The sequence below is a fragment of the Lemur catta genome, chromosome 3 (assembly GCF_020740605.2).
Source record: "Lemur catta isolate mLemCat1 chromosome 3, mLemCat1.pri, whole genome shotgun sequence".
Lineage (NCBI taxonomy): Eukaryota > Metazoa > Chordata > Mammalia > Primates > Lemuridae > Lemur > Lemur catta.
Window position 1 is genome coordinate 93004755 of NC_059130.1, and position 26619 is coordinate 93031373.

The window sequence follows — 26619 nt, forward strand, 5'->3', positions numbered from 1 at the left end:
TGGCTCTGTTTCGGGGAATGGGCTTGATAGCAAGAGGCCAAAACATCTGCTGCAGAGATGAGATTTTGGGTCCCAGGCCCAGTTTTGTCCCACCTTTCCAAATTACTTCAGTGCCGTTGGGACCTCAGTGTTCCCAGTCTGTAAAAGAGATTCTATCCTTGACCTTACAGGAGTGATTAGTCCATGCTTCTCAGACCAGAGCTAACAGGAGGGATTTAAAGTGGGAACATGTTCTAAGTCGGTAAACCAGGACAGAGAGAAGTAGATGCCTTTTCCAAATGGTTCTGAGCCTGTGGTAGCGGCAAAAGGATCCCTACTTTCCTATCAGCATACCTCCTGCAAGTAGTATTGCCTTTGTAGGATTTACATGTCAGCAGCTACTGCAGTACTGCTTTAAGAATGAAAAGTCTGCCAGATACAGCTGTTTGGTCTAATTTTTTTTTTTTTTTTTTTTGAGACAGAGTCTCGCTTTGTTGCCCGGGCTACAGTGAGTACCGTGGCACCAGCCTAGCTCACAGCAACCTCAAACTCCTGGGCTCAAGCGATCCTACTGCCTCAGCCTCCCAGGTAGCTGGGACTACAGGCATGCGCCACCATGGCCAGCTAATTTTTTCTATATATATTTCAGTTGGCCAGATGATTTCTTTCTATTTTTAGTAGAGACGGGGTCTCGCTCTTGCTCAGGCTGGTCTTGAACTCCTGAGCTCAAACGATCCACCCGCCTCGGCCTCCCAGAGTGCTAGGATTACAGGCGTGAGCCACCGCGCCCGGCCTGGTCTAATTTTGTAAGCAGCAGCCTGAAATGGATTTGTGCAGAGCTTACTTAGAAGGGAGTGGGAGGCAGTGTGGCTTTAAAAATATTCAGTTCATGAGCTCCATAAAGAACTGGCAATAACCACACACAAGCTTTTACCAGTAGCTCTAGAAGTAAGTAGTACAAGTATACATGAGCCTTGGCTCTTGAAGTAGCTAAGAGAGCAGTTTGTTTTTGCTTAATACCATTACAGCCTGGCATCAAGAAAGCACCACTGTGGTTACTGTTGGGAGTATGTGTATGAATTACGAATCGGACCTTTAGTTCTTGGTTGTTCTTGATTGTTGTTCCATGTTGACTCCATAGAAGCCACTCTGGTGATTTCCCCAGAGTGAAAAGCCTATCTGGCTATGGTCTTAGGCTATGCCACACAACTAGGAACAGAACTGCCAATTTTCAGAGAGTGGAGAGAACATGAATTAGGAACAAAGTTGAATGCTGGAAGGATGTAGAGAGTGGCTATTAGGGAACACTGGAGTTATTTTTTATAATGAGAACCATCAATAGCTTCTGAGAACCATTTTACTGTGCTATTAGAGGACACAGTATTGGGAACATAGAAATGACTGGAATCCAATATGTACACTCCATGGGCTTTTAGTCTAGTTGTGGAGACAGATAAGTGAGGAGGTCATTACATAACAGCTATGGTAAGTAAAGGTATGGGACCACATGAGAGGGTTGAGGGCAAGGGATGGAACACATCAAAACAAAACTGATAATCTTCTAAGAGACTTTGACTATAGCAGTCTCTGAGGCAGTTCAGTCACTGATCTCCCTGTGCTGTGAAAAGAACATGTTAACCTTTCTTGAGATGTAGAACCAGTCTTTTGCTACCTGATGCTAACTGGGTTTATGGAGTTTGTTGGGGGTGAGGGGAAAGAGGTGATGGCACATTGAAAGCCTTTTTATTGTTGTTATGGAAATAGCTTTAGCTTAGAGCAAACAATAACAAATGGACGCGGCAGTTCTCTGCTCAGGTGGTTTTATTCAGTGTCAATACTGACTGTTCTGTTCCAAGACACCTCAGGAACTTCTCTCAGGTGTCTACTCTGGCCTAGTTCTGAAGAATTTGTGTAGGTTTCCAGGAGATGCATCATCCGTGGCCACCCTTTTGTGGCCTCTGTCAGCTCCGTCCTTACTATGGAGTCAAATGTATGATTACTGTTTGCATTTGACACATGCTTTTAAAAGAAGCTCAGCTGCTTCAGTCATCAGATCAAACTTTCACTTAATAAACTTTTGCCAAGCTCCTGTGTGCCGGTGCTAGGTTAGAGATACAGAGATGAATGGGATCCTTTCCCGCCCTTAAAGAGGCAAACATGTAAGTCACTCTGCAACAGTGTGATGTACTATAGTAGGGGTGAGGACAAAGAGGAACTGGAGCCAGGCAGCAGCAGCCTGGGCTGCTTTTCTAACCTGAAAAGGTTACCTCTTGTCTCAGGGAAGTCTGACTGGGCCTCTCTTAGTGCTTACTCTAGGCAAGTTGTCTTCTAAGATGGGAGAGAAATAGGTGACAGATCTGAGCTGCCACTACCTCACAGGCTGGTGCCCGATAGCTGGGGCTTTGGCTGCCTAATAGGCAGGCTGGCCTAGGGCCATCTTCCCACAGACAGTCAAAGTCAGGGGACTAGGGTGCTGAGCCAGCAGGGCCAAAACCAGGACAAGCACAGTGACTGTCCTACTTGGAAGCCAGAGATGATGCATTTCTACCTGGGATCCAGGGTAGGCGATGTGACGAATCAGGTTCCTTCCAGCTTGGGGATGGGGAATAGTGTAATCACATTAAGGCCAGAGTAAGGGATTAATTTGTACCTGATGCGGAGTAAGCAGGGAAGTGATTTGGCAATGTCTTAGCAACTAGATGCCAAGGCTGGCAAGGAGGAGGGAGGGATGGTTTGGGTCAGATAGGGTCTTGCTGGCCCCAGAAATGTTTCTGTGAGCCAAGGATCCCTGCTCTGCTGCCTCTGGAGAAGGGGGTGGGGTGAGGTGCCTCTTAAGCCAGAGTGGTGTAGGGCTATTTTGAATGCAGCTATGTGGGGAGAGCTAGTTGCTGCTATGTTTGTTTATAGGTCATTTGGGTTCACCCTTTCTCTGAAGATGGGAGCATTTGTTCAGCGAGCATATCCTCAGCTTCTCCCATGAATTAAATACTGTAAGGAAGGCAGGCCCAAACCAGAACCTGCTCCTGAGGAGCTCACAGCCTCTCTGCTCGACTGCAAGAGGAAGTGGCATAGAGGAGGAGTTAAAGGAGTTTGAGATGGAGAGGTGAAAGTGTAGCATATTCCAAGTGGAAAGGAACAGTATAAGCAAAGGCAAAGGCCTGAAGGGCCTGCTTAGGCTTGGTAAGTCAAGCTTGTCTGTGACAAGTCTGGATGAGAATATGTGCATAGGGGCACCAGGAGTAGGAGTGTGGGGAGTAAGCCAGTTGGATGGAGCCAAATCATAGACTTTTAATGCCATAGAGGTTAGTTGTGATCCTGTGGGCAGTGAAAGTTAATGTAGGCACTTGTCTTATGCTTTATTAACTTGGCAAGGTCAGGCCTGGGTTTTGGGGTCTCTGCATCCTGAGGGTGGAGGAAGCAGGGGCTTGATAGTCTGTCTTCCTCCACTAAGATTGTAAACTCCAAGAGGACAAGAGTTTTTGTTTTGTTCATTGAGGTATCTCTAAAAGTGCACCTAGCACTTAAAAAGCAAAAACAAATTGTGTTTGGAGTATGAAGTGAATCTTAGGGAAGCCACCCAAGATCCAGGACTAATTCATTTCACATGGCTTAGTGCCCCCAGATCTGACTACTGGGGCCAGCCTAAGAGTGTGTTTCACCAAGGAGCAGAGGACATGGTGCCCTGTGATAGGAAGGGAGGGTTGGGTGATAACTATGGCTGGATGATCCCTACGTCTGAGCCACATTATCTTCTCTTCTTTGGGAACCCAAGAACTGCCTGATAAAGAGGGATGAGAACGGTTATTCTGCAGTGGTTGCTGACTTTGGCCTGGCTGAGAAGATCCCTGATGTCAGGTGAGTAGCCCTAATGAATGCTGGGGTCTGAGGAAAGGGGGCTGAAACTAAGGGAAAATTCCAGCACTTGATTACAGTTCAACCTCAACTCCCTTAAATTTGGTCAGTCCTAGTCCTTGGAGGAGAGGAAGATCCCATTGTGCCAGGAAGTGGCAAGCTCATTTTCTGTATAATCTTCCTCCACAGCATGGGGTGTGAGAAATTGGCCGTAGTGGGCTCACCCTTCTGGATGGCACCTGAGGTTCTCCGAGATGAGCCCTACAATGAGAAGGTAAGTCTGGGGGTATCTCAAGGCCTGGTTCTCTTTAGAATCTACTCTTAGCAGAAAGTGTCCAGGATCACCCTTTATGTTCAGGGTGTTCTTGCTAAGAGTAGGTCTGGTACTGGCAGCTGCCCAGTGGGTGGCTTGGATGAAATATGGGCAATAGAGCCCAGGCCTGGGCTGTTAGACATGGGGGGGCAGACACCCCACCCCTCAGCCCACTGAGAGGGAAACCGAGGTCTGACTACCCACCAGGCAGATGTGTTCTCGTATGGTATCATCCTCTGCGAGATCATCGCCCGCATCCAGGCTGATCCGGACTATCTTCCCCGCACAGAGGTGAGCTGCAGGCATGGGGATCAGCGCCACTGGGATGGGGCTGGATTGAGGCTCTGCAACTGCTTTGTCCTTGGGGTGGAGTTGCTGGAACTGAGTGTGTGGCTACTTTTCAGGGGCAGCTCCCATCCTCTTCTTCTGAGCAGGCCAGGATGAGTAGGGAGATTAATGACCTGTCTACCCATGTCCCCTATACCCTCCCCACCATACCCATCCACAGAATTTCGGGCTGGACTACGACGCTTTCCAGCACATGGTGGGAGACTGTCCCCCAGACTTTCTGCAGCTCACCTTCAACTGCTGTAATGTGAGTGTCTTTCTCCCCTTGGCTTTGGTCAGAGGCTGGCCGAACCCTTTTCACCTGGCTAGGACTGTAGAGGCTGCTAGTTAGCCTCAGAAGGCCTCATTTTCATTGAAAGAGTGACAGCAACCATACCTTCCCCTCCCTCTGGGCCCGGTGAGGCTCTCCAGTGCCCTGGACCAAGAAAAGAAAAATTTGCTCTGTATTATCTGGTCCTCAGTCTGCAGGACAGACCCACCACCCCTTGCCTTGGGTGTCGATGGGATTCTGGTCAGGGTTTATTGTTGGATGGTGGATCCAGCTGGTCCTGAAGCACACAAGAAAGGCTTTTGTTAGCCTTCATGTGTACAGCTCTGGTGGGCTGGACCTACCTGTTATGACCAAGTGACTGGGCTTTGATCAGGTACCTCCCAGAAACACATTAGCAACAGAACTCAGGAACAGAATAAACCAATGTGAACATACTTTCGGAGGGTTTTGTGCCAAATAAGGCACATAAGAAACTCACATAAAGGAGACTGACAGAGGAGGATCGTAGGCAATAGCATCTTCCTAGGCCTTAGCCCTGGGAATCACCCTCATTACCTGGGGCCTATAGAAAAGATCTCTTAGCTGTCTATCTGAATCTTAAAAGATGCCAGAAACAGACTCAAATGCTATCCTTGGGGTGGGAGATGGAGGGCAAGGCTAATGGCTGGTGTGGATGCCTACAGATGGACCCCAAACTGCGCCCATCCTTTGTGGAGATTGGGAAGACCCTGGAGGAAATTTTGAGCCGCTTACAGGAAGAAGAGCAGGAGAGAGAGAGGAAGCTACAGCCCACAGCCAAGGGTAAGAGATTAGATCAAAGATTCCAACCTGACCCCAAGGGAGGAAATTAGGGTGTGGGGTCTTGCCCTCTAGGGCTGTGATTGCAAGATCCCAGGACCAGAAGCAAAAGGGGAGGGAATGATGATGGAAAAAGTATGGGACTCTGTAAGAGTTCTGGCTTTTCCCTCCTCTGAGTCTGTTTATTGATGAAATGGAACAGTACCTACTTTGCTCTCGTGAGTGAAAACACTTTGTGGTAAAGTACTGCTTCTATTTGTTATGACTAGTGAGAGTAATCCAGACTGACTCACTATTATTCAGGACTCTTGGACAAAGTACCTGGGGTGAAGCGACTGAGCTCACTGGATGACAAGATCCCCCCCAAGTCACCACGCCCAAGACGTACCATCTGGTTGTCTCGAAGCCAGTCAGACATCTTCTCCCGTAAACCCCCACGTACAGTGAGTGTCTTGGATCCCTACTACCGGCCACGAGATGGTGCTACCCATACCCCCAAAGTCAACCCTTTCAGTGCTCGCCAGGACCTCAAGGGTGGCAAGATCAAGCTCTTTGACCTGCCCAGCAAGTCTGTCATCTCCCTTGTATTTGACCTGGATGCACCAGGGCCCGGAACTATGCCTTTGGCTGATTGGCAGGAGCCCCTGGCCCCACCACCTGCTCGCCGGTGGCGTTCCTTGCCTGGGTCACCTGAATTCTTACGTCAAGAAGCCTGTCCATTTGTGGGCCAGGAAGAATCACTATCTGATGGGCCCCCACCACGCCTCAGTAGTCTCAAGTACAGAGTAAAGGAGATCCCACCATTCCGGGCATCTGCCCTACCAGCTGCTCCAACCCATGAGGCCATGGACTGCTCTAGTCTCCAGGAAGAAAACGGTTTTGGGCCCAGGCCCCAGGGGACCAGTACATGCCCTGCGAGTGCCTCTGAGGAGATGGAGGTAGAAGAAGAAAAGCCAAGAGGCTTGGCTCCAGCTTCCTTCTCCATCTCAGGCATAGGCCGGCAAACCCAGGGAGAGCAGGATGGGTGAGGGGAGTTGGTCCCTGCCACACCTTGGGATGGACCTTCAGCTGAAGCCACAGGGCCCCCTTGGTACACAGCCTTGACTTTTCCCTGGAGCCCACAAAGCAAGCAGGCTAGACCAAGCCAGGCTCAACTTTTGGGCTCCCAGTGCCCACTGGCTGTGTATGAGAGGGGAGACAGCAGTGAGAGGCTTTCCTAGCTAGGGCCAACACCTGATACCAAGCCTCTGAAATCCAGCAAGGAGCTCTGGCTCCCACCAGACCCCCGACCCCCGACCCCATATAGGACCAGAGGACCCCTAGTTCTAGGCTGAGCTGGCAGGCAGCTATGACCCCTGTTTCTTTTCCCACCCCAAGTCTGTTTCTTGCCCTTTCTTGGGGCAAATAAGGCTACTGGATGGACCGTAGAGCTGACCAAAAGGCCATAAAGGGCATGACTGTTTCCCAGACTTGAAGACTGGGGTGCTTCTCGCCAGTATGTCTAAGACACTTGAATAACTGCTGTTTGCACTTACTGCGTGGTCAGACCACGTCACATTTCTATGCAAGGGGAGGGCAAGGCAGCATGGTGGTCATGGCTCTTAGCTAACCTATTCAAAAACCTTTTCCAGTTGATTAATCTATTTTCATATTTATAATGGAGTCTTAATGTTCTGCCCCATAAAACTTTCAACCTTGTGGTTGGGAGTGGGGCTGGTTTTGTAGGCCGTAGGGTCTGCTCTATGTATTTGTCAACATGTGATACACTCAATTGGTTAAACAGTTTATATACGGACTGATTTTCTTCCCTTCCTGCTATGCCTGGAGCTTCGGGAACAGTCTGTCCTTATAGAGCCGCAATAAGAAATAACCAAAGATGAAGCTGGTCAAATATTTTCATAACTTGTTTCTGTTGATTTTTTTTTTTTTTTGTAAAACTTTCCCAAGACACTTTCAGATTTAAAAATAAATAAAGTTGGTATTACAGGTGCTGGTCAACTTTCTTGTGCCCTTGTACCTCAGCCTCTGGAGTGAAGGAGAATGTCCAGGTCAATGCAGCAGTATCTTTGCCAGGACCACTCCCCCTCCCCCAAACTCAGTAGTAGTTGAGTATGACATTTACAGGCTAGAGGGACCCAGATACCTCTGTTCTACCCTCAGTTGCTCTTCCTGGGCCCCAAGTGCTAGGTAGAAGTTGGGTCAGCTTCTCCCCAAGCCAGCTTCATCTTCTGGTTGTGGGCTTTGGAGGAACGGGAGAACTGGCTCTTGGCCACTGTGAGGGGTACAGCTTTGCCACTCAGATACACCTTGTTGTGGCATTCAGGGAGCCAGGGTCCAGAGCTGTAGGGCTGAGGTTCCTGGTTCACTCCCACAAAGGCCATCACATAACCTGTCATAAAGGCATCAAAACCAGCCCGATGCAATCCATCCCCTGGTGCTGGGTTAGGACTGGCTTGACTCCCTGGCACTTCTGAGGTAGCCATGTCAGCTTTTTCAGGCCTTGCTGCCTTAAGCCCCAGCTCCGTATCATTTTTGTGACCTTGCTCAGAGCAAGACAGGTTCTTAGTTTCATCATCAGCCACCCTTTGCTCTTTTTCCTCAACCTTGAGGCTATCCCCACAGACCTGCTTCTTGGGAGGACCATCCTTAGCTTCCCCAGAGGTCTGTGTCCCAGGCAGGTTCAACAAAGCCCTCCTCCGTTTTTCCCTACGCCGTCGCCGTCGCCGCTTGTCCTCCAGCACAGCCTCATCAGTGTCAATGATAAGGTCAATATCATGGGACTGTGGACACTGTGGTCCCAGGGGACACCAGCCATAGGCCTAGAGGTGGGAAAAAGGCTTAGAAAGGGGTTCCAGGCATTAGAACCTCCCCTCCCCCAGTAAATAGGCAGGTATTCTCACCGAGAAATTGTCACAGACACTGGTGGAATGAGGGCGGTGGGTTGCAGGGGGCATACAGCAGCGGTAGTCAATATGAGCCCTCATGCTAGAAGGATAGCTGCAGAACTCCAGGGTAAGGTGTGGGCTGCCAGCTGCCCGCTGCTTTCCATTTTCCCGTTCACTGCAACAGCGCAAAGGGTATTGGTCCACTAGCATATAAGCTCCATGAGAGCAGGGTTTTTTGTCTGTTTTGTTCACTGCTGAATCCTCAGCACCTAAAACAGTGCCTGGCACATGGTAGGAGCTCAATAAATATCTTAAGTGAATGAAATAGGCACTTATCAGGCCCCACCCCTTTCCCTCAGGCATTTCCTCACCATTTCCGGAAGGCATATTCTAAGTAGGAGGCTACGAAGCGAGCATGAAACTCAGCAGCATATTTGGTGTCATAAATGCCTGCTGGAAACATCTCACACAGGTCAGCGGTGAAGGTTCCCAGATTATCTGGGAGGTGTGCATAGAAGTTCTGGTACAGGAACACCAAGTCTATAAGGCCATTGTGTAGCACTAGGGGCCGGCGGGCCCGGATCAGCTCCAGGAACAGTGTCCGTACTGACAGGCTCTGGCTCTCATCACCCTAAGTGGAAGTAATGGGGTTACTGGGAAGGACAGAGTCCCCCACAAAGCCTCTTCTGTAGGACACTTATCCCAGGCTCCCCCCACCTGGAAAGTTCTCCCTCTCTACCTAACCCAATGCTACCCACCCTCCTATCAGTCTTGTTTCCTCAGCCCTGTCACTAGTGATTCCTCATACTCCCTAAGCAGCAGATTCTCCGCAGGCATCCAGCCTAGTATAGGAAGAAATGAAGTCACAGAAGGGGCACACTCGAGTCTGGAAGCCTACCTTGTCGTTGCCCTTATGGTAGGGGATGCCCTGGGCATACTGCTGGTTGAAGTTGAAGCCATGCTGTACCAGGAACTGCACAGACTTTGGTTCTATGACATATTCCTCCATGCAAAGCAGGGTGAGATTAAACACTTGAGCCAGGTAGGAATGTTTGCCCTGGGAGAGAAAGAGCATCTGTTGTATCAAGATTTGGGAGAAAAAAAACCTCATACCTGATGTTCCCCAGGACCTCAACCCTCCTCCCACCAGCTATAGACCTGGGATGGGGAAGAGATCAGCCCATACCTTGTCAAGCTGCTGCTTGAAGCAAGCAAGGCCCAGGGAGAGGACAGAACGGGTCCTGGCAGCATGACACACAGCCTTGTAACGCTCCTCGATGCACCTTGGGGTTGGGTTTGGCGGTGGCTGTGGCTGGGAGTTAGCCTGATGAACGACCCAAACCACCCAGGATTGTGACCCTCCACCCCCTCCAGAGTTGAGGTCTGAGACTAAAGAGAATAGCGCTTATACTTACTGGTTCAGCAAACTCTTCCTGTCCCCAAGCCCACTCAGCTCCTACAGGTGGGTAAAGGGAAGTGGTGATAGGCCCCCATCACCATCCTCTCCATAACCACCCACCCTCCTTGTTTCCCAACCCTCACCGTGTCCACAGCCACGAAGTTAGCTGTCTTTATGGCCAGCAGGAGGGATGGCCACATCTCCTTGAAGTTGTTGCTTTGCACATCCACCACAGGAACCTGGACTAGCTCTTCCCCAGATTTTGTGCTTTTGCTGACACCACCTGAGAGTAAGGAAGGTGATGGATGTTCATGCTCACCCAAGGACCCAAGCCGGGGAAACAGTCACCAAGCTAGGCCATTGGGGGGCGGGGGCAGTTTCCATTGGTAGCTTTTGTATTTCATGTGTTCTCGGTAGGACAGTACCCTGAATTTGGGGAGAGAAAGCCTGGGTCTTCTAGTGGCCTGTGTGAGCCTGGGAAAATTACTTCCCCATTAATGTCACAATCTGTAAAGGGCAAAGTTGGACTAGATGACCTTTGAGGTTCCTTTTTCCCACGTGCTGCAAGAAAATATTTTGTAGGGCTTGAGGATTTCAACTCCTTTAATATACCACAAGGATCCATACTTCTGTTCCCAGCAGCCACAAGTGACTTTTGTTCCCAGTATTCCCCAGAGCCAGACAAATAATGCCCCACAAGAGACCTCCCAATACGTCATACTTCTCGTGGACCTGCTCCACTGAACTGAATCACATCTACTAACAGTTATGAGCTCCAGACTACATCTCCCGACACGCCACCAGTCCTGACTATGTTCCCAACGCTTGAGGCTTTCGCCGCCCGCGCTGTAGTGCACACCGGGACTTGTAGTCGGCTCGTGGCTGCTTCAGGCGGAGCTAGTCCTCTGGACTTCAGGTCTGCCTCTACAACTATGAACCCGAGGCCTACCCGTTCCCTGGAGCGCACAGGCTTTTAAGGCGACCCCTGGGAAGGCGCTCACCGTCGGAAGCTGCTGGAGCTGAAGCTGCGCCATCGTCACTGTCGGCGGCCATGACGCTGCGCGTCTCCAGCTTGAGTCGCCTGTGGGCACGCGGGACTTCCGCTTCGTCTCCTGGCGCGGCTCCGGCCGTAGGGGATGGGGCGGGGTCTCGCCCTCCGTGGGGGGGCGCGGGGGAGTCCTCCCGGCGCGCGCTAAGAGCCTATTGGCTGGTGCACCGGGCTCGCCGCACGGAGCCACGCCCCTTGGGGTGCGCCGGAGCGCCGGCGCGGGAGGCAGCTCGGGAGGTAATGTCTTCTTCCAGTACCTCCGGGCGGGAACGTGGGGGTTCGGTGTCATGCTGTCCTCATCCACGCGGCCCGGGGGTCGGGTGGGGCAGGTGGCACTGCCTGAATTTGACCTTAAAGCACATCTAGGAGTTAGACAAGGAGAGGGGCGTGGTGGTGGGGGGGGAAGAAGGATGTTCTAGGCATGGGCGAATCCCGGGAGAGGATGGAGAGCTCAGTGAAAGGCGGAGCTCAGGGCACAGGACAAAGCTGCAGAGAAGGTAGAGCTACCGTCAGGGAAGCTTTTGAAATAATCCAAGCAAGTGATAATGCGGACTTGAATTAAAACTCTGGGAGTAGGGATGGCGAGGAAGGGACAAATTGTACAGTGGTTAGGTGGTATAATTGACGTAGAGGGTGATTGAACATGACTCAAGAGCGTTGTTTCTACTGGAGACCAGTCCCTCCCAAGCATTCTGGTTCCCGTCCCCTCTTGGTCCACTAACGCTTTCTCCTTGGTTATTCACTGTTTCTAGTTCATCTTCAACTTTTCTGAGTCCTTTTTATTATTATTCAGAACTGTTTGCGTTTCTCCCGTCTTAAAAGAGGGAAAATCTCCTTTGACTATCTGCCATTCTATTACCCTTAATTCATTTAACAAGTATTTATTATGTATAGTTTACTTGGCACTGGTTCTGGGGACAACAGTCAACAGAAGAGACTCAGTCCTTGGACTCATGTAGTTTTTTACAACAAGTGGGGGAAGCAGACACTGACCAGAAGAATCACAAATACATGTGAAGTTAAAATTGGAAGAAGAGCTGCAATGGTGAAGTACATGAGAGGGTAAGACTGGAGGACCTGATTTGGACATTTAAGGATAGACCTGAAAACTGATTAGATGTTAGGTCAAGCATAGAAGAGATGTCCAAGGAGAGGAAATGGATTGCGTGAAGCCCCAGGTTGGACAGAGAGACAAACACGTAGGCAACTGAAGCAATTAAATTCAGGTGACCATGGCTCTAGAGCATAGTGAAAAGGGATGAGGTGGGTGGGGCCCTGACCTTGGACACACAAGGCTGTAGTAAGAGGATTGGCTCCTATTCTTTTTTTTTTTTTTTTGAGACAGAGTCTCACTCTGTTGCCCGGGCTAGAGTGCCATGGCGTCAGCCTAGCTCACAGCAACCTCAAACTCCTGGGCTCAGGCGATCCTTCTGCCTCAGCCTCCCTAGTAGCTGGGACTACAGGCATGTGCCACCATGCCCGGCTAATTTTTTTCTATATATATTTTTAGCTGTCCATATAATTTCTTTCTATTTTTAGTAGACAGGGTCTTGCTCTTGCTCAGGCTGGTCTCGAACTCCTGAGCTCAAGTGATCCACCCGCCTCGGCCTCCCAGAGTGCTAGGATTACAGGCGTGAGCCACTGCACCCGGCCCCTATTCTAAGAGCAAGGGTGTGACAGCCAAAGAGTCCTCCAGTGGCCTATAAGGTACTTTGTGACCCTAGCCCCATTTCTATGGAAGAGAGATTACCTCCCACACCGTCCTGCTACTTGGCCCCGCCTCATTCCATTCTAACCACATTGGCCTCCTTACCATACCACAAACAGACCAGGCACCCTCCTTAGGGCCTTTGCACTCATTTCTTCTTGAAATGCCTTTCCCATGGATATCCATATGCTTTAAGTCATAGGACCAGGTTCTTCAAAATTGCAACAGTCCAGCTGGGTGTGGTAGTTCACGCCTGTAATCCTAGTACTCTGGGAGTACTAGCCGAGGTGGGAGGATTGCTTGAGCTCAGGAGTTTGAGACCAGTCTGAGCAAGACCAAGACCCCATTTCTACTAAAAATAGAGAAAACCAGCCAGGCGTGGTGGCATGCGCCTATAGTGCTAGCTACTTGGGAGGCTGAGGCAGGAGGATCGCTTGAGCCCAGGAATTTGAGGTTGCTGTGAAGTAGGCTGACACCCACAGCACTCTAGCCTGGGCAACGCAGCAAGGCTCTGTCTCAAGAAAACCCCCCAAAAACAAAATAAAATTGCAACATTCCACCACGCACCCTGGCACTCTGTCCCCTTCACTTGCTCTGCTTTCCCTTTTTATGCTAATATTTATCACAACATCATATATAACTTATTGACATGCATTATTTGTCATCTGTCCCCATTAGAATATAACCTTCATGAGGGCAGGAATCTTTAAGGTTTTATTTACTGAAGCGTTCTAATTACCTAAAACTGGTTGGCACATAGTAGGCACTCCATAAATATTTGTTCAAGGATTTAATGGTAAGCCATTGAAGGTTTTAAGGAAGGAAGTGACATGATCATGTCTGGAAGGTTGCTTTGCTCTTTGGAGAGTGGATTGTAGAATGAAATATGGCAGTAGGTGAGTTCGGCTATGGAGAGGGTGGTGTTGGTTGGAAGGGATTGAAGGAGCAAGACCTTGAGGAGGAGGAGCTTAGGACAGTGCAAATGGAGGTAGGTTTGTACATTCAGGTTTTTTTTCTTTGCTGATTGTGCTTTGTATCATTTTTTTTTCTTTCTCAAGGAGGAAGCAAGCTCTTTTGATGATAATGAGGCGGTGAAGTCAAAGGTTCCAAGTTGGAAACAGAGGCTCAGTACAGACTGCAATATAGCAGAGTGTAGGAGTGCAGGCACTGGATTTGAAAGAACAGGTTGCTTAGTCTCAACAAGCTTCAGTTTCCTCATAACTAAGGTGGAGGTCATTCTAGCATGTACCTTGGTGAGAGCTCCAGTAAAGCACTTTGTGGGGTCTGGCACAGAGTGAGCGTTCACTAAGTGCTGTTAGCTACTAGAGAAAACAGCCAGAAGAACAGTCAGGGAGCAGTAAAGATCAACCGGTTGCATTTTCTCATTACTACTAATGGTTAGCCAGCTATGATTTACTAGATCAGGAAGATTAGGAATTAGGAATAAAAAGTAGCTCATCTCTATTCCTCCACTGATTGGCCATCTGTTCTCAGGCAGATCTTTTCCCCTCTCTGATCCTTGATTTTTTCCTTTCTATAAAATGAAGGTTTTGGACTAGATGACTGCTAAAGGCTATTTCAGTGTAACCATACTAATAACTCTAATCAGAGACACCTGTCCCCTGCCCCATGCTCCCAGATACCCATAAACAACCCCTATCCACGAGCACAGTCACAATACGTGTCCTGGACACACCAGTGCTCCCAAACAGGAGGCTCTGGTCCAGCCCTGTCCTCTTGTTCTTTGCATGTCTCCAGGGCTATACTTCTGCTGGAGTCCCCCTGAGGCCACTTGCTTAGCCATACTGGTCGCACCTCAGTGTCACAGCAAGAGGAAACCCATGAGCACCTAGAGAGTGCTTGAGAAAAGCTAGACACCATATGAATGGTGTAGGGAGGGAGGTGGCTACCAGCTCTGCAGAGCCTCAAGATTCAGCCTCATCGTGGCTATTCTAGCTGGGTGTCTCTGTTCCAGGCCATGAGGAAGCCACGAGCAGCCATGGGAAGTGGTCACAGGAAGCAGGCAGCCAGCCAGGAGGGAAGGGAGAAAGATGCCCTCAGCAGCCAGGCCAAGCCTTCTGGCCCTGATGGTGAGCATCTCGGTCCTGGCCCAAGGCTGGTTTCATTGGCCACGAAAGGGGGCGATTTAGGCTGGGAAGGGAGCATGGTATGTATGAAGACATTAAGAGACTAATTAAGGGTCTAATTCTGACTATGTTGCTGTGTGACTTTGGGATAATTGCTCTACATCACTGTTTTCTTACCAGTAAAATGGAACAGTAGTCTGCATTTCTTCCTTCATGTGGTTTTTGTGGGATCAAATGAGTTTATGAGCCTGAAAATGTTTTGGAAATAGGAAGGCCCTACACAGGTATACATTATGCCTGGCTGAAACTATTAGGTTTTCATTATGACCTAGAGACAAGAGAGCCAACAGTACCACTCTGGGAAAATTACGGCCAGAAACTTGGCCATGGCTATACACAACTCTGGTCTGACTGCAGCTCCAGAGCTTAAGCAAGGGTTTGGGGTGGGGGAATCCCTAAGCAGAAACACACTGCCACAAGCTGCTGTGTGCTGGGCCCCTGGTGTACAGGCTGTGCAGGGACGATTCCTGAGTGTCCTGAGGTCTCAGCAGGTCTGGCCAGGCAGCCTGAAGAGGTGGTATTGCAGGCCTCCATCTCCCCATACCATCTATTCAGAGACACAGCTGAAGTCATAGCCTTCCGGGAGAAACTGCTGAGTTGGTACGACCGAGAGAAGCGGGACCTACCCTGGAGAAGACGGGTAGGCAGGCGAGGGACAGTGGTGGGGGAGGCTGGCACCCAGCCCCCTCCACACTAACTCCCCATCTGGGGTTGCATTAACAGGCGGAGGATGAGGTGGACCTGGACAGGCGGGCATATGCTGGTCAGTACCTCTCCTGAGAGCAGGGCCACTTTGCTTTGAAGCCCTCAGGTCTGGGGGCTGCGGGATGGGAACAAGGCAGATCAGCAGTGCCCTCATGCCACCCCCTCTCCCCCAGTGTGGGTATCAGAGGTCATGCTGCAACAGACCCAGGTTGCCACGGTGATCAACTACTATACCCGATGGATGCAGGTGACTCCGAGGGAGGAAGGGGAGGGGGTCATGGGTCAGACCCAGATGAGAACCTGTACTTTGGGGTGAGTGTAGAGGCTTCTTCCACCACTCTCACCTTTGACTTCATCTCTTTTTGCCTGCCTTGGGGGTTAGAAGTGGCCTACACTGCAGGACCTGGCCAATGCTTCCCTGGAGGTGAGAACCACACTAAGGTAGGGGGAATGGGGACAACCGAGGGACTGACCAATGATCTCTTTGACCTCTGACATCATCCACAGGAGGTGAACCAGCTCTGGGCTGGCCTGGGCTACTATTCTCGAGGCCGGCGACTGCAGGAGGGAGCTCGGAAGGTAAGGGGGTGGCAGGAGGGTAGGAGTCTAGGGACCTTGGTGTCTCATAAACTTGAGTCTTCCCACCCTAACCAGGTGGTAGAGGAGCTAGGGGGTCACATGCCACGTACAGCAGAGACTCTGCAGCGGCTCCTGCCTGGCGTGGGACGGTACACAGCTGGGGCCATTGCTTCCATTGCCTTTGGCCAGGTGAGTCCATAGCCCACCCCCACTTTGTGCATGCTCAGCCTCCTTCCTGTCAGCCCAGGCTGACTCCCAGGCTCCTCTGTGCCAGGCAGCCGGTGTGGTGGATGGGAATGTGGTACGGGTGCTGTGCCGTGTTCGAGCCATTGGTGCTGATCCCAGCAACACCGTTATCTCCCAGCAGCTCTGGTAGGGTATTGTATAACGGGGGAGGTTAGAAGGGGTGTCTCCCAAGGGGCTTTGGCTCACAGTGATGATCCCTTCTTATAGGAGTTTAGCCCAGCAATTGGTGGACCCAGCCCGGCCCGGGGACTTCAACCAAGCAGCCATGGAGCTGGGGGCCACAGTGTGTACCCCGCAGCGTCCACACTGCAGCCAGTGTCCTGTGCAGAGCCTGTGCCGGGCACACCAGAGAGTGAGCCTACCGGGGAAGGAGCAGTGAGGGGTCCTCCGGAGTGACCCTTGCCCTGTGACACCCACCTTATGCCTCTCAGGTGGAGCGGGAGCAGCTCTCAGCCTCATGGAGCCTCCTGGGCAGTCCTGACGTGGAGGAGTGTGGTGAGCAGCAGCCCTAGCCCCTGCCCTAGCCCTTCCTGGCCCTGTGAGGGAGCTGCCTGCAGAAACCTCATCCCAGTTCTTCCTATAACCCAAGTAAGGTTCTGCAGAGCTGGGCTAAGGCCTGCTCTCTGGGCTTGGCACCTAAGCCCTGTTGGCCTGAGTGGAGCACGGGGATCTCTATTCCCAGCTCCCACCACTGGACAGTGCCAGCTGTGCCTGCCTACCACAGAGCCTTGGGACTGGACGCTGGGAGTAGCCAACTTTCCCCGAAAGGCCAGCCGCAGGCCCCCCAGGGAGGAATGCTCGGCTACCTGCGTTCTGGAGCAGCCCAGGGCCCTTGGGGGTGCCCGAATTCTGCTGGTACAGAGGCCCAAGTCAGGTACCTGGAGAGCAGAGGCATGTGCAGCCAGGGAGGATTGAAGGACTAACCAGCCCCTCAGCACTGCCTTGTTGCCCTCCCTCAGGTCTGCTGGCAGGACTGTGGGAGTTCCCATCTGTGACCTTGGAGCCCTCAGAGAAGCATCAGTACAAGGCCCTGCTGCAGGAACTGCAGAGTTGGGCTGGGCCCCTCCCAGCCGCCCACCTCCGGCACCTTGGGGAGGTGAGTGAGCAATGGAGGGGCCAGGAATGATGGCTTTTGAGGCCATATCTACCTACAGGCTATTTAAGCCTCTTGCCCCCACCCCCAGGTGGTCCACATCTTCTCTCACATCAAGCTGACATACCAAGTATATGGTCTGGCCCTGGAGGGGCAGACCCCAGTGACCACCACACCACCTGGCGCGCGCTGGCTGACACGGGAGGAATTTCACACCGCAGCTGTCTCCACTGCCATGAAAAAGGCACTACTTTTGTTGTCTTTGTGCTTTTTTGTGTTTCTTACATGTTCTACATGAGCCTATTACTGTGTAAACAGGACAAAAAAGCATATTTTAAACGGAAGTGCTGGGGCATGAAGTTGAAGGCAGAACACAGGGGTCTGGCTCTTTCAGAGAAGGTGCCAGCCCTGTCCTCTCCCCCTCTTCTTGGCTAGGTGTTCCGTGTATATGAGGGCCAACAGCCAGGGACCTGCAAGGTGAGTCTCTGTCCTCACCCAACCATCTCTCTCCAGGTCTGAATCCACAGTTTTCAATTAGTTAACTGATGCACGTTTGGATGAATATTCTCCACTTCCGGTTTCACTAGGGGTAGAGGAATAGTTGTTGACCTGGGGACCTTTTAGTGTGGGATGCAGGGTAAGGGGACAGGAGCAAAACGATGAGTGACAGTCCAGTGTCACAGGTGAATGAAATATGTGTACTAGGTTTTGTGGGATATGAGGTACGGAGCCATCAGTTCTATCTGGGAGGCAAGGATCAGGAAAGGCTGTTTGGAGGAAGCAGCTGGTAATCTGGGTCCCAGAAATGATTGGTTTTCTCCAGGTTTAGGAGAGGAATCAGCAGTAAGGATGTTCTTTCCAGGCCTAAGAGCAGTATAAGCAAAGGTGGGGCACAATACGGTCTGCGGTTGTGAGCAGTTGGTTTATCTGGAGAGGTCAGGAGGGCCTGCCCAGCTCAAGTCAGGGCTTAAACACCAGACCTCAGGAGACCAAGGGAGTCAGATTTGCATATTAGGAAGATTCCCTGGGGCAGCCTTTTGGAGAGCTGATTGAAGGGGCAGATACTGGTGGCAGATTGAAGGCTCATCAACATTCCAGCATAGAACCTGAGCTAAATAAGCAGAGTGGGGCAAGCGGGGGAGGAGAGGATTCCCTGTGCCCCCTCTGTTCTGCACAGGGTTCCAAAAGGTCCCGGGTGTCCACTCCATCCAGCCGGAAAAAGACCAGCCGGGGCCAGCAAATCCTGGATAGTTTCTTTCAGCCCCTTGTCTCCACTGATGCACCCATCCCCAACAGTGTAACCGAGTGACACCTCTGGAAGACCCCACCACCTGAGAATCCTGCTGTTAATAAAGTGCTTATTTTTGTAGTCATTTTGGAGAGCTTTCTACCCTCTCCCTAGCTCCCTCACTCCTCACCTCTGAGGGACCCAGAAAGTGGTGAAGTCCTTCTTGGTCCTGACTTCCACCAGCTGAGCTCCCAACCAGTCCTGGGCAGATGGAGGGGGAGTGTTCTGTCCAGAGTGATCTCTCTGCCCCCAGCCCCCAGGAGAGGGTGAAGGCAGCTGCAGGGAGCACCAGCCAGTGGCTGACACCCAACTCTCTCTGCCTAGGTTTCAGGCCAGCTTTGACTGGAGCAGGGGCGTCACCCTAGAGCAGGTGGTTGGAAGCTCAGTCCTGACTCAGCCACTCCCCACTTGCAGCGGTTGCTCCCTAGGGGCAGGGGAAGCACTGGGGAGGATTTGTGCTTAAATTCCTGCTTCAAATACGAAATCATTTTTTTAGGGATACATATGTAGTGAAACAATACAGAAAAAGGGTTCATAATCTCAGAGTTTGGGGGGGGGGGGAGTGGGAAGGAAATGGGATCCAACCAGGCTTCAAAAGTATTGGTTACATTCTATTTCCTGATTGTGAAATTCTTTTATTCCTTATGTTGTGTGTATGTATTAGATATAAGTTGTTTGTAAGAAATGGTCTATAGTTTTAAAAATGTTCTCCCTTTGGAGTCCAGTGAGAGACTCAATTTCTGGCAGTTACTGAAGAGCAGGTCACACCTGGCCCCGGGGAAAGCCTTTCACTGGCTCCGCCTCCTGCAGTTCTCAGCTTCAGCTAGCCCAGAGCTGCAGGACTGGTGGCTATGGCCCTCCTCAATCTTCCTGGCTCCTGGCAGCTTGCTCCTGCACGGACTGCCACAGGGCCCGGATGTTGCCCTGGCCAAAGCCTGTGGCCCCCTGCCTCTGAATCAGTTCCAGGAAAAAGGTGTCCTCAGCAAAAAGGGACTTGGTGAAGACCTGAAGCAGAAACTTGCCTTTATCACCATCTAGCAGGATTCCTTGTCGGGCCAGAAGGCTAGGCTCCCGCCCTGCCGCTAGGATTTGTCTCTTTTTGCCTGGCTGCTGGTAGTATGCCTCAGGGGGAGTTAGGAGCTGGCCCCCGGCCCCTGCCACCCCCTCGGTGGCCTCCACGATGTTGGGCGTATACAGCCCCACGTGCTGCAGGCCCGGCCCCCTGTGCCGAGCCAGGAACTGCTCCACTTGGTCCTGTCCTCCGGCGGCCCCCGGCAGGGACTCAGCCAGCACGAGGGTGGGAAGAATGCTGCCTGGTGGGGTCTGCAGGGCGGTAAGCCGCAGCCCCCCGGGCCCGGACTCTGCTGCCACCTCGAGGCCCAGCTCCGGATCCTCACCTGGGCTCAGCGGCAAGTGGCAAAAGCCCAGGCAGTCGTGGAACCAGCGCGAAAGTGAGGGGGAGCTGCCGGGGGTGCAGGCCAAGGTCAGATGGTCCACGTGGCTGACCCAGCTGGGGCCCGGCGCGGAGGGTACGGGCTCAAAGCCGGGGAGGAAGGTCCCGCGGTACCCGGCACGCTCCAGCAAGGTCAGGCTGAGATTGCCGGCGGGCGAGCTGACCACGCCATAGGTGGCGGCGCCCTGCGCGTCCTGGACGCTAACAGGGGCCACCAGAACGCGGCAGCCCCGCGCAGCCAGCGCCCGGGCGGCGGCACCGGCGTCCGCCACGTCGAAGCACAAGTTCGTGGCGCTCGGCACCGCGTGCCGCGGGTGCAGGCCGTACAGCGGCTCCCCGGGTCCCGGGCCCTCGTTTACCAAAAAAACAGCGTCGCCGCTGCGCAGGGCCAGCTGCCGCCAGCCGTCCGCCTCCCGCGCCGCCAGGGGTCGGAAGCCGAAGAAACGCTGCAGGTCCAGGGCAAGGGGCTGCCCGGTGGGAACGTGGAAGGCGATGTGGCACAGACGGCGGGCGAGCGCGGCCATGGCGCATGGGATGGCGACCTCGACTAGTCCTCCTGGGGACGCTCACTTGTGGGTTGGGACTCCGGTGCTCTCAGTCTCAGGCTGGTAATCGGAGGCCGGAGGAGTCCAGTTCTTCCTGCAGAGCGCGTTCCTCGCTCTTTTCCAGGGAGAAGTCGCTGGTCGACCCCTTTGAGGCTCGCGGTTCTTCCTGCAGCGCCGGCCCAGTTGGAGCTGCCTGACGTCCACTGGGGCTGAGCTGCGAGTTGTGAGAACCACGCGGAGCCGCAGCTCAGCCTGAGCAGGAGAAAAGGGGCGGAGCTCCCGACTCCGCCTTTGACACTCTCCACCCCTCTCGCCAGGCCAGTCGCAGAGGGTACAGCGGGGACGCTGGGCTTCTCCTTCCCAGGGCCTCAGGCCGGGTCGCAACCTTGGGCACTTAGCCTCCCTGCCCGGGACCAAGAGACCACAATAGCTGCCTTCACTCGGTGCCAGGCTCAAGGCTCTCACTCATCCCCCCACCGCTCAGCGAAGGGACTCCGCCGGGTTGGGGGAGGCGGACGAATTCTCCCTCCAAAAGCACGGAATTTCTTAGCTTTCATTTTTTTTCTTTACAGTTCTGGAGTTTGCCTCTAAATCTTAATGTTCTTTTCAATGTTTTTAAAAAATATATTAAAATGTCACTTGAGCCCAGGAGTTTGAGGTTGCAGTGAGCTATGATGATACTACTGTACTCTAGCAAGACTCTATCTCAATAAAATAAAATAATAAAATATTTTAAGCTACAGATTTTTCACTCCCTCCCCAAAATGATCCAGAAAATTTGATGTTATAGGAAAATGGGCCATCTATATTGCTCTTAGATGTTTCTCCTTTCATTCTGGCAAATCTCTCAGCCCTGTCTCTTCAATACTACTCTTCTCAGCATCTTCTTCTTATCATTATTTAGGAGATGCGGTCTTGCTATGTTGCTCTGGTTGGTCTCAACTCCTGAGCTCAAGGGATCTCCTGCCTCAGCCTCCCAAGTATCTGGGACTACAGGCAGGTGCCACTACACCCGGCTTTTCAACTTCGTTTATCCTCTTGTCCCAGGCAAGATTTGGAGGAAAAACCTGATGGTTCAAGAACCGAAAGGAACCATTGCACAGGTGTCTTCCTTCCCCCTCCCCACCCTATTAGGATTAAACCTAAGGCCCTCCTTGCTCTTTGCAGCTTCCTGACTTGAAGGACCAGAAGAGTTTTCTAGGGGTGTTTCCAGCCCTGGGATCCAATTGTGTGAGATGACTGAATCGAGGCAATTAGAAGTCTTCTGGGACTTCAGCTGGGTGGCCCTTGAAGGGTTAGGGAAGGGCATCCAAGAAGGACAAAAGGCATAAGCAAAAATTCAGTGCGAATGTGAGCCAGATTCTCAGAGCATCAATGGCGCATACTGTTGGGGAGGCATGTGACATGAATACCACACTCCAAGGCATGGCAAGAGATTCCTTTGTCAGGAAGCCTCATCTGTTGGCAAAAGGGAGAAGATGCCATGGGGGCCAGGGCTTAGAAAACAGAGGCCTGGCTGGGTGATCAGGCCTGCAGGCAGGGGGGCAGTACCCAGAAGCTGGTCAGTGGTGGTGAAAGGCACTTGGTGCTACTGCAGACCAGTGAATATGAGACTGTGTGTTCCAAAAACCAGACATACTTAGGTTTGAAATCCACCTCCAACACTTACCAGCTGTATGACCTTGGGCAAGTTGCTTAACTTCTCTGAGTTTGCTCATTTGGAGCAAATAATGGAAATAATACTACCTACTTTGTAGGGTTGTTGTGATTAAATGAGATAGAGTAAGTGTTCAGTAAATAGTAGCTGTTTGCTATTGTAGTTATTGTTGTTTTATTCTATCTCATACAATGCCAGTGGTACCTCCTAGAGGGTGGTGTGTGGCCTGCTAGAGGGATGAGGACAGGAATGAAACTGGCATGGGTCAAAGGACAGACAGCCTTGTCAATGTGAAGTTCAGTAATGGCCCAGAAAAAACCTTGGCTCACTCCTATCATTTCCTCTTCATTCTCACTCTCCCTTATTTCCAGGCACAGTGGAAAGAGTGGGGACTGCCACAGGGGAAGGGTGCCCTAGCTTATGCCCAGCCCCATTTTATTGCTCACTTACAAGATGGCCTTGGGCAATGCTCAGCTTTTCCTGTTTGTCAGACTAGGAGTGTGACGCCAGCTCTGCTTCCTCCCCAGATCCCTCATGATGAACAGGATGATGCTGAACCCTGGTCTTGTGCTGGGGTCCTACATGACTTCAGGGATGATGAGAGACTAGACAGTGGGTAGCTAGAGGCCCTCATTTGCCCTCCCCACCAATGGGAAAGTGTCTCCATTACTAGCTACTAGACTGTGCTGAGATTTCTCAGGGTGCACAGTGTGTGCAGCCAGGGAGTTACAGCCTGGCAAGAAGCCCAGGTTTTAGCCTGTGAACCTGGGCCTGGCTGTGTAGGGCCAGGGCTGGTACAGATGGTGGCTCTGACCTGGCTGTCTGTGGGGCCAGGGTAGATAAAGTAGCAAAGGTCATGGGGTCACAAAGAGAGAGACTGCAGTAGGATCACGAATAACAGGTATAGTAGGGCTACTCCCCTCTAGGCCTGAGCACTGGGAAGGCACTGGGAGGGCGGTGGTTTTGGTGGTGGATTCTTGGGGAACTTGATAGTAGGGCTTTGTGAGTGCTGGGGCAGAATGAGCTATCTTGACCCTTCATAGTCAGGGGCCCAAGTGACCAGCTCTAGAGCCTCCAGGCCTTTGGTCCAGCCACAGGGGTTTCCACTCAAGAGCCCCAGGTACAGGCAGAGGGAGCAAAACAGGACTCCTGGCCCTTGACTTCGCACCTACTCCCAAGGGAGAGGGGAAGGTTTCTGGAGGCTAAATGAGGGCTGTCTGATAGAAAAGGGCGATTTTGGCTGGGCATGGTGTGCTTGACGTTGACCCAGGGCACAGTCTGGTCTCTGAAGAGGCGGGCTCGGAGTAGAAGTGCTCGAGGATGTTGGTCTCCGTCGCGGCCAGAATCCACTTCCAGCAGCTCTGCTGGCGTCCGGGCCGTGACCCACGATTCCCTTACAGTCAGGGCCCTGCAGAACTTTCGCAAAATGGGTTCTCCAAGCCTGGCCGCGACTGGGGCTGCTGGGGCTACGGGTGCTTAGGGTAGGCGCCCAGGTCGAGACGCAGGAGAACCGGCGGACGCCACGCGAGGGCGCGCGGGGCCAAGGGGCAGGGTGGTGGTTCCGCCGCTCCCGCTTCTGCGGCGGTCGGGGCAGCAGAGGTGGAGGCTGCCGGTGGAGGGCCCAGGAACCGAGGTCGCGGAGCCGCGTCCCTGCAGCAGCCCTCGGCCTAGGCCCAGCGGGTGACCGAGGGACGCTCCCCTTGCTCCGAAATCCTGACCCCGTCCCCTCCCCTCTCTAGCTTCTCCCGAGGCGCCTCTCCGCCCCCTCCCGGCGGAGGCGGCCCCGGAAGCTCGCGCCTGTCCGGACACGCCCCTGCCTCGCCGGACTCGCCCCTACCTCGCTCCCAAGTGTCTCCGTCCCTTTCCCGGCTTGTGGAGGGCGTGACATTTTACTACAGGTGACCCAGAAAAACCTCTCAGAGAAGGTAACATTAAAAACATCTTTTATGGAGTACAGCGAACACTATTTGGGTGGTGGGCACACTTATTGCTTTGACTCAGGCATTACAAAAGCGATCCCTGTAACCAAAAACATTTGTACCCCCTTAATATTTTGAAATAAAAAAACCCAACATTCTTATTATGGCACAATACACATAATATTTACCATATTAAGTATCTTTAAGTGTAGAGTTTAGTGGTATTAAGTACATTCATATTGCTGTGCAAGCATAACGAACGTCCATCTGCAAAACTCTTTTCATTTTCCCCAACTATAGTAAAAATCTGTACCCATTAAACGATAATTTTCCATTTTCCCCTGGCCCCAGCCAACTACCAATCTATTTTCTGTCTCTGTGATTTTGACTACTTTAGGAACCTTATGTAAGGGGAATCATACAGTATTCGTCTTTTTTATGACTGGCTCACTTCACTTAGCGTGCAGTCCTCAATGTTGTGGTAGTTTGTGTCAGGAGGTGAGGGAGCGGCCAGATGGCTGTCTGGGGAGGAGGGTTCTTTCCCAGTAGAGGAGAAAGTGTAAAAGCCCTGAGACAGAAATGGGGCTGGTGTGTTAGATCAAAAGGCCAGTGCAGCTGGAGGAAGATAGGGAGTGGGGACAGTAGCAGTCACAAGCCAAATCTTGTAGCACTTTAGGACTTTGGCTTTTACTGTGACTGAGATAGGAAGCCATTGGAGGGTTTTGAGCAGAGGGGTGACAAGCTTGGCCTCCACATTTCCACTGAACCTCTCTGGCTGCTGTGTTGATAATAGGTTGGACAGGAGCAAGGGCAGATTAGGGAGGCCAGTGAGGAGGCTGTTGCTTGGAATATTGTCTGGAGGACTAGGGAAGGCTTCCCAGGGGAAGGGACTTTTCAACTACCAGAAGGTCCAGTAGGAATTGACAAGGGTGTGTTTATGGCTGGAAGGTAGGCAAGGAGTGAAGTGTTCCAGGTGAAGGGCACAGCTTATGCGAAGGTCTGGAGGCTTCATTGGCAATTGTCAGTCACCAAATGCTTCCCTAGACTGGGAGATTCTTGGGGAAGAGGTGGGTTTTCAACTCAATAGACCCAGGGCAGGGTCTTCTCCAGGTCTCTGGGGGCCCTAGCTAGATATAGAAGGGGAGTGAGAACTATCTGTTGGTATTTACTTTAACTTACTGCCACCAAATCCAGAGACCTACTGAAAACACCCTCTCCTCTTCTGCCATGATGAAGGAAGAATCCCACCTGGCTAAGACTACACCAAGATGTCACCTAAGTTCTCATCATTTGTGAGCCTGCTGAACTGATCTTCCTCTTTCTTCTGTATCTTCACTCTCTCCCTTTTAAGAGAGATTCTCAGGTCTTTCTCACCTGAAAAAAGGACAACAAGCAAAAAAAAAAAAAAAAGAGAGATTTGAGAGAGAAATCTCTCTCTCTATTCTGCTTATCTCTACAACTGTTGTTTTAGCTTTGTTTTAGCTCCCCTTTGTAGCAAACGTCTAAAAATTAGTTTTTAAAGATATATATTATATAATCTTCATTGTACATGCTCAAAATAAAAATCCAAACATACCAAAAAACATAAAATGAAACGTAAGGTTCCCCTTACCCTGACCACCCTACAGAGGTAACTAACCATTAAGAAGAGTTTCTCATGTATCTTGTTTTTTTTTTTTTAGCATTTTCTGTGCATTTATACAAACTTATATATGGCTATCCTTTTTTCTTAATGCATCCAGTCTTGGATATATTTCCATTTCATTATATATAAATCTACCATGATCATTTTAATGACTCTGTAATAGCCTGTTGTATGGATATGTCATAGTTAATTTAATGGTGTTAAAATGTTCCTACTGAGGAACATTTTAGCTGCTGTATTACATTTTAGCTGTTTATAAAATGCCTCAGTAGGCCAGGCGCAATGGCTCACAACTGTAATCCTAGCACTCTGGGAGGCTGAGGCGGGAGAATTGATTGAGGTCAGGAGTTCGAGACCAGCCTGAGCAAGAGTGAGACCCTGTCTCTACTAAAAATAGAAAAATAAGCCGGGTGTGGTGGCATGCGCCTGTAGTCTCGGCTGCCTGGAGGGTTGAGGCAGGAGGATGGCTTGAGCCCAGGAGTCTGAGGTTGCAGTGAGCTATGATGACGCCACTGCACTCTACCCAGGGCTACAGAGTGAGACTCTGTCTCAAAAATAAATAAATAAATAAAATAATTAAATGCCTCAGTAGACATCCTCTCTGGGGGTCTTTGTGCACATATGAAGTACATTTGTAGACTAATTTCTTGGATGTAGAATTGTTGGGGTAAAGCCTATGTGTATTTTAAATCTATGCTTATACCTACTTACACTCCCACTGGTGACTTGTGATAGTTTAGC

General features: G+C 51.4%; 4 protein-coding genes across 14 annotated transcripts in view; 2 read left to right on the forward strand and 2 right to left on the reverse strand.

The window, feature by feature from the left end:
• Positions 1 to 7551, forward strand: part of TESK2 (testis associated actin remodelling kinase 2) — a 123079-nt gene extending 115528 nt beyond the window's left edge. Inside the window, exons 6-11 of the mRNA XM_045545554.1 lie at positions 3752 to 3834; positions 4021 to 4105; positions 4352 to 4435; positions 4653 to 4739; positions 5447 to 5564; positions 5865 to 7551. Of these exons, the coding sequence (XP_045401510.1) occupies positions 3752 to 3834; positions 4021 to 4105; positions 4352 to 4435; positions 4653 to 4739; positions 5447 to 5564; positions 5865 to 6589 (1182 nt within the window). The 3' untranslated portion in view covers positions 6590 to 7551. The remainder of the gene's footprint in view (positions 1 to 3751; positions 3835 to 4020; positions 4106 to 4351; positions 4436 to 4652; positions 4740 to 5446; positions 5565 to 5864) is intronic.
• TOE1 (target of EGR1, exonuclease) lies at positions 7451 to 11018 on the reverse strand. 4 transcript variants are annotated; one of them, XM_045545566.1, is made up of 9 exons: positions 10847 to 10980; positions 9989 to 10128; positions 9862 to 9902; positions 9633 to 9729; positions 9345 to 9503; positions 8818 to 9077; positions 8462 to 8621; positions 8186 to 8380; positions 7451 to 7586 (listed from the first exon to the last, which is right to left on the reverse strand). In XM_045545566.1, the coding sequence occupies exons 1-9, from the start codon at positions 10896 to 10898 to the stop codon at positions 7521 to 7523; spliced, it is 1170 nt and encodes a 389-aa protein (XP_045401522.1). In that variant the 5' UTR covers positions 10899 to 10980; the 3' UTR covers positions 7451 to 7520. The 4 variants fall into 4 exon arrangements, with proteins under 4 accessions (XP_045401522.1, XP_045401521.1, XP_045401520.1 ...); XM_045545565.1 differs by having other exon boundaries at positions 7705 to 8380; positions 10847 to 10978; XM_045545567.1 differs by lacking the exon at positions 7451 to 7586 and adding an exon at positions 7857 to 7950 and having other exon boundaries at positions 10847 to 10979.
• Positions 11019 to 11068: 50 nt separating this feature from the next.
• On the forward strand, positions 11069 to 18744 carry MUTYH (mutY DNA glycosylase). Of its 8 annotated transcripts, XM_045545557.1 has the most exons (17): positions 11099 to 11130; positions 11788 to 11955; positions 14577 to 14691; positions 15240 to 15388; positions 15472 to 15511; positions 15627 to 15700; positions 15836 to 15877; positions 15961 to 16032; positions 16108 to 16221; positions 16307 to 16404; positions 16486 to 16630; positions 16710 to 16773; positions 16961 to 17152; positions 17238 to 17374; positions 17463 to 17615; positions 17807 to 17848; positions 18549 to 18744. In XM_045545557.1, the coding sequence occupies exons 3-17, from the start codon at positions 14580 to 14582 to the stop codon at positions 18678 to 18680; spliced, it is 1566 nt and encodes a 521-aa protein (XP_045401513.1). In that variant the 5' UTR covers positions 11099 to 11130; positions 11788 to 11955; positions 14577 to 14579; the 3' UTR covers positions 18681 to 18744. The 8 variants fall into 8 exon arrangements, with proteins under 8 accessions (XP_045401512.1, XP_045401513.1, XP_045401516.1 ...); XM_045545556.1 differs by lacking the exon at positions 11788 to 11955 and having other exon boundaries at positions 11069 to 11130; XM_045545555.1 differs by lacking the exon at positions 11099 to 11130 and having other exon boundaries at positions 11289 to 11955.
• Positions 18745 to 19283: 539 nt separating this feature from the next.
• HPDL (4-hydroxyphenylpyruvate dioxygenase like) lies at positions 19284 to 21290 on the reverse strand. The gene has a single exon (XM_045545568.1). It carries the CDS (start codon positions 20634 to 20636, stop codon positions 19521 to 19523), a length of 1116 nt encoding a protein of 371 aa, XP_045401524.1. The 5' UTR covers positions 20637 to 21290; the 3' UTR covers positions 19284 to 19520.
• Positions 21291 to 26619: the final 5329 nt, after the last annotated feature.

Coding starts and splice junctions, on each gene's coding strand:
- MUTYH (XM_045545556.1), top strand. CDS start 14,580: ATGAGGAAGCCACGAGCAGCCATGGGAAGTGGTCACAGGAAGCAGGCA. Junction 14,692..15,239: donor CAAGCCTTCTGGCCCTGATG/GTGAGCATCTCG, acceptor AGGTCTCAGCAG/GTCTGGCCAGGCAGCCTGAA. Junction 15,701..15,835: donor ACTATACCCGATGGATGCAG/GTGACTCCGAGG, acceptor CTTGGGGGTTAG/AAGTGGCCTACACTGCAGGA.
- TOE1 (XM_045545564.1), bottom strand. CDS start 10,898: ATGGCCGCCGACAGTGACGATGGCGCAGCTTCAGCTCCAGCAGCTTCC. Junction 10,129..10,846: donor AGCTCCAGCAGCTTCCGACG/GTGAGCGCCTTC, acceptor CCTTACTCTCAG/GTGGTGTCAGCAAAAGCACA. Junction 9,078..9,344: donor ACCATAAGGGCAACGACAAG/GTAGGCTTCCAG, acceptor ACTTCCACTTAG/GGTGATGAGAGCCAGAGCCT.
- HPDL (XM_045545568.1), bottom strand. CDS start 20,636: ATGGCCGCGCTCGCCCGCCGTCTGTGCCACATCGCCTTCCACGTTCCC.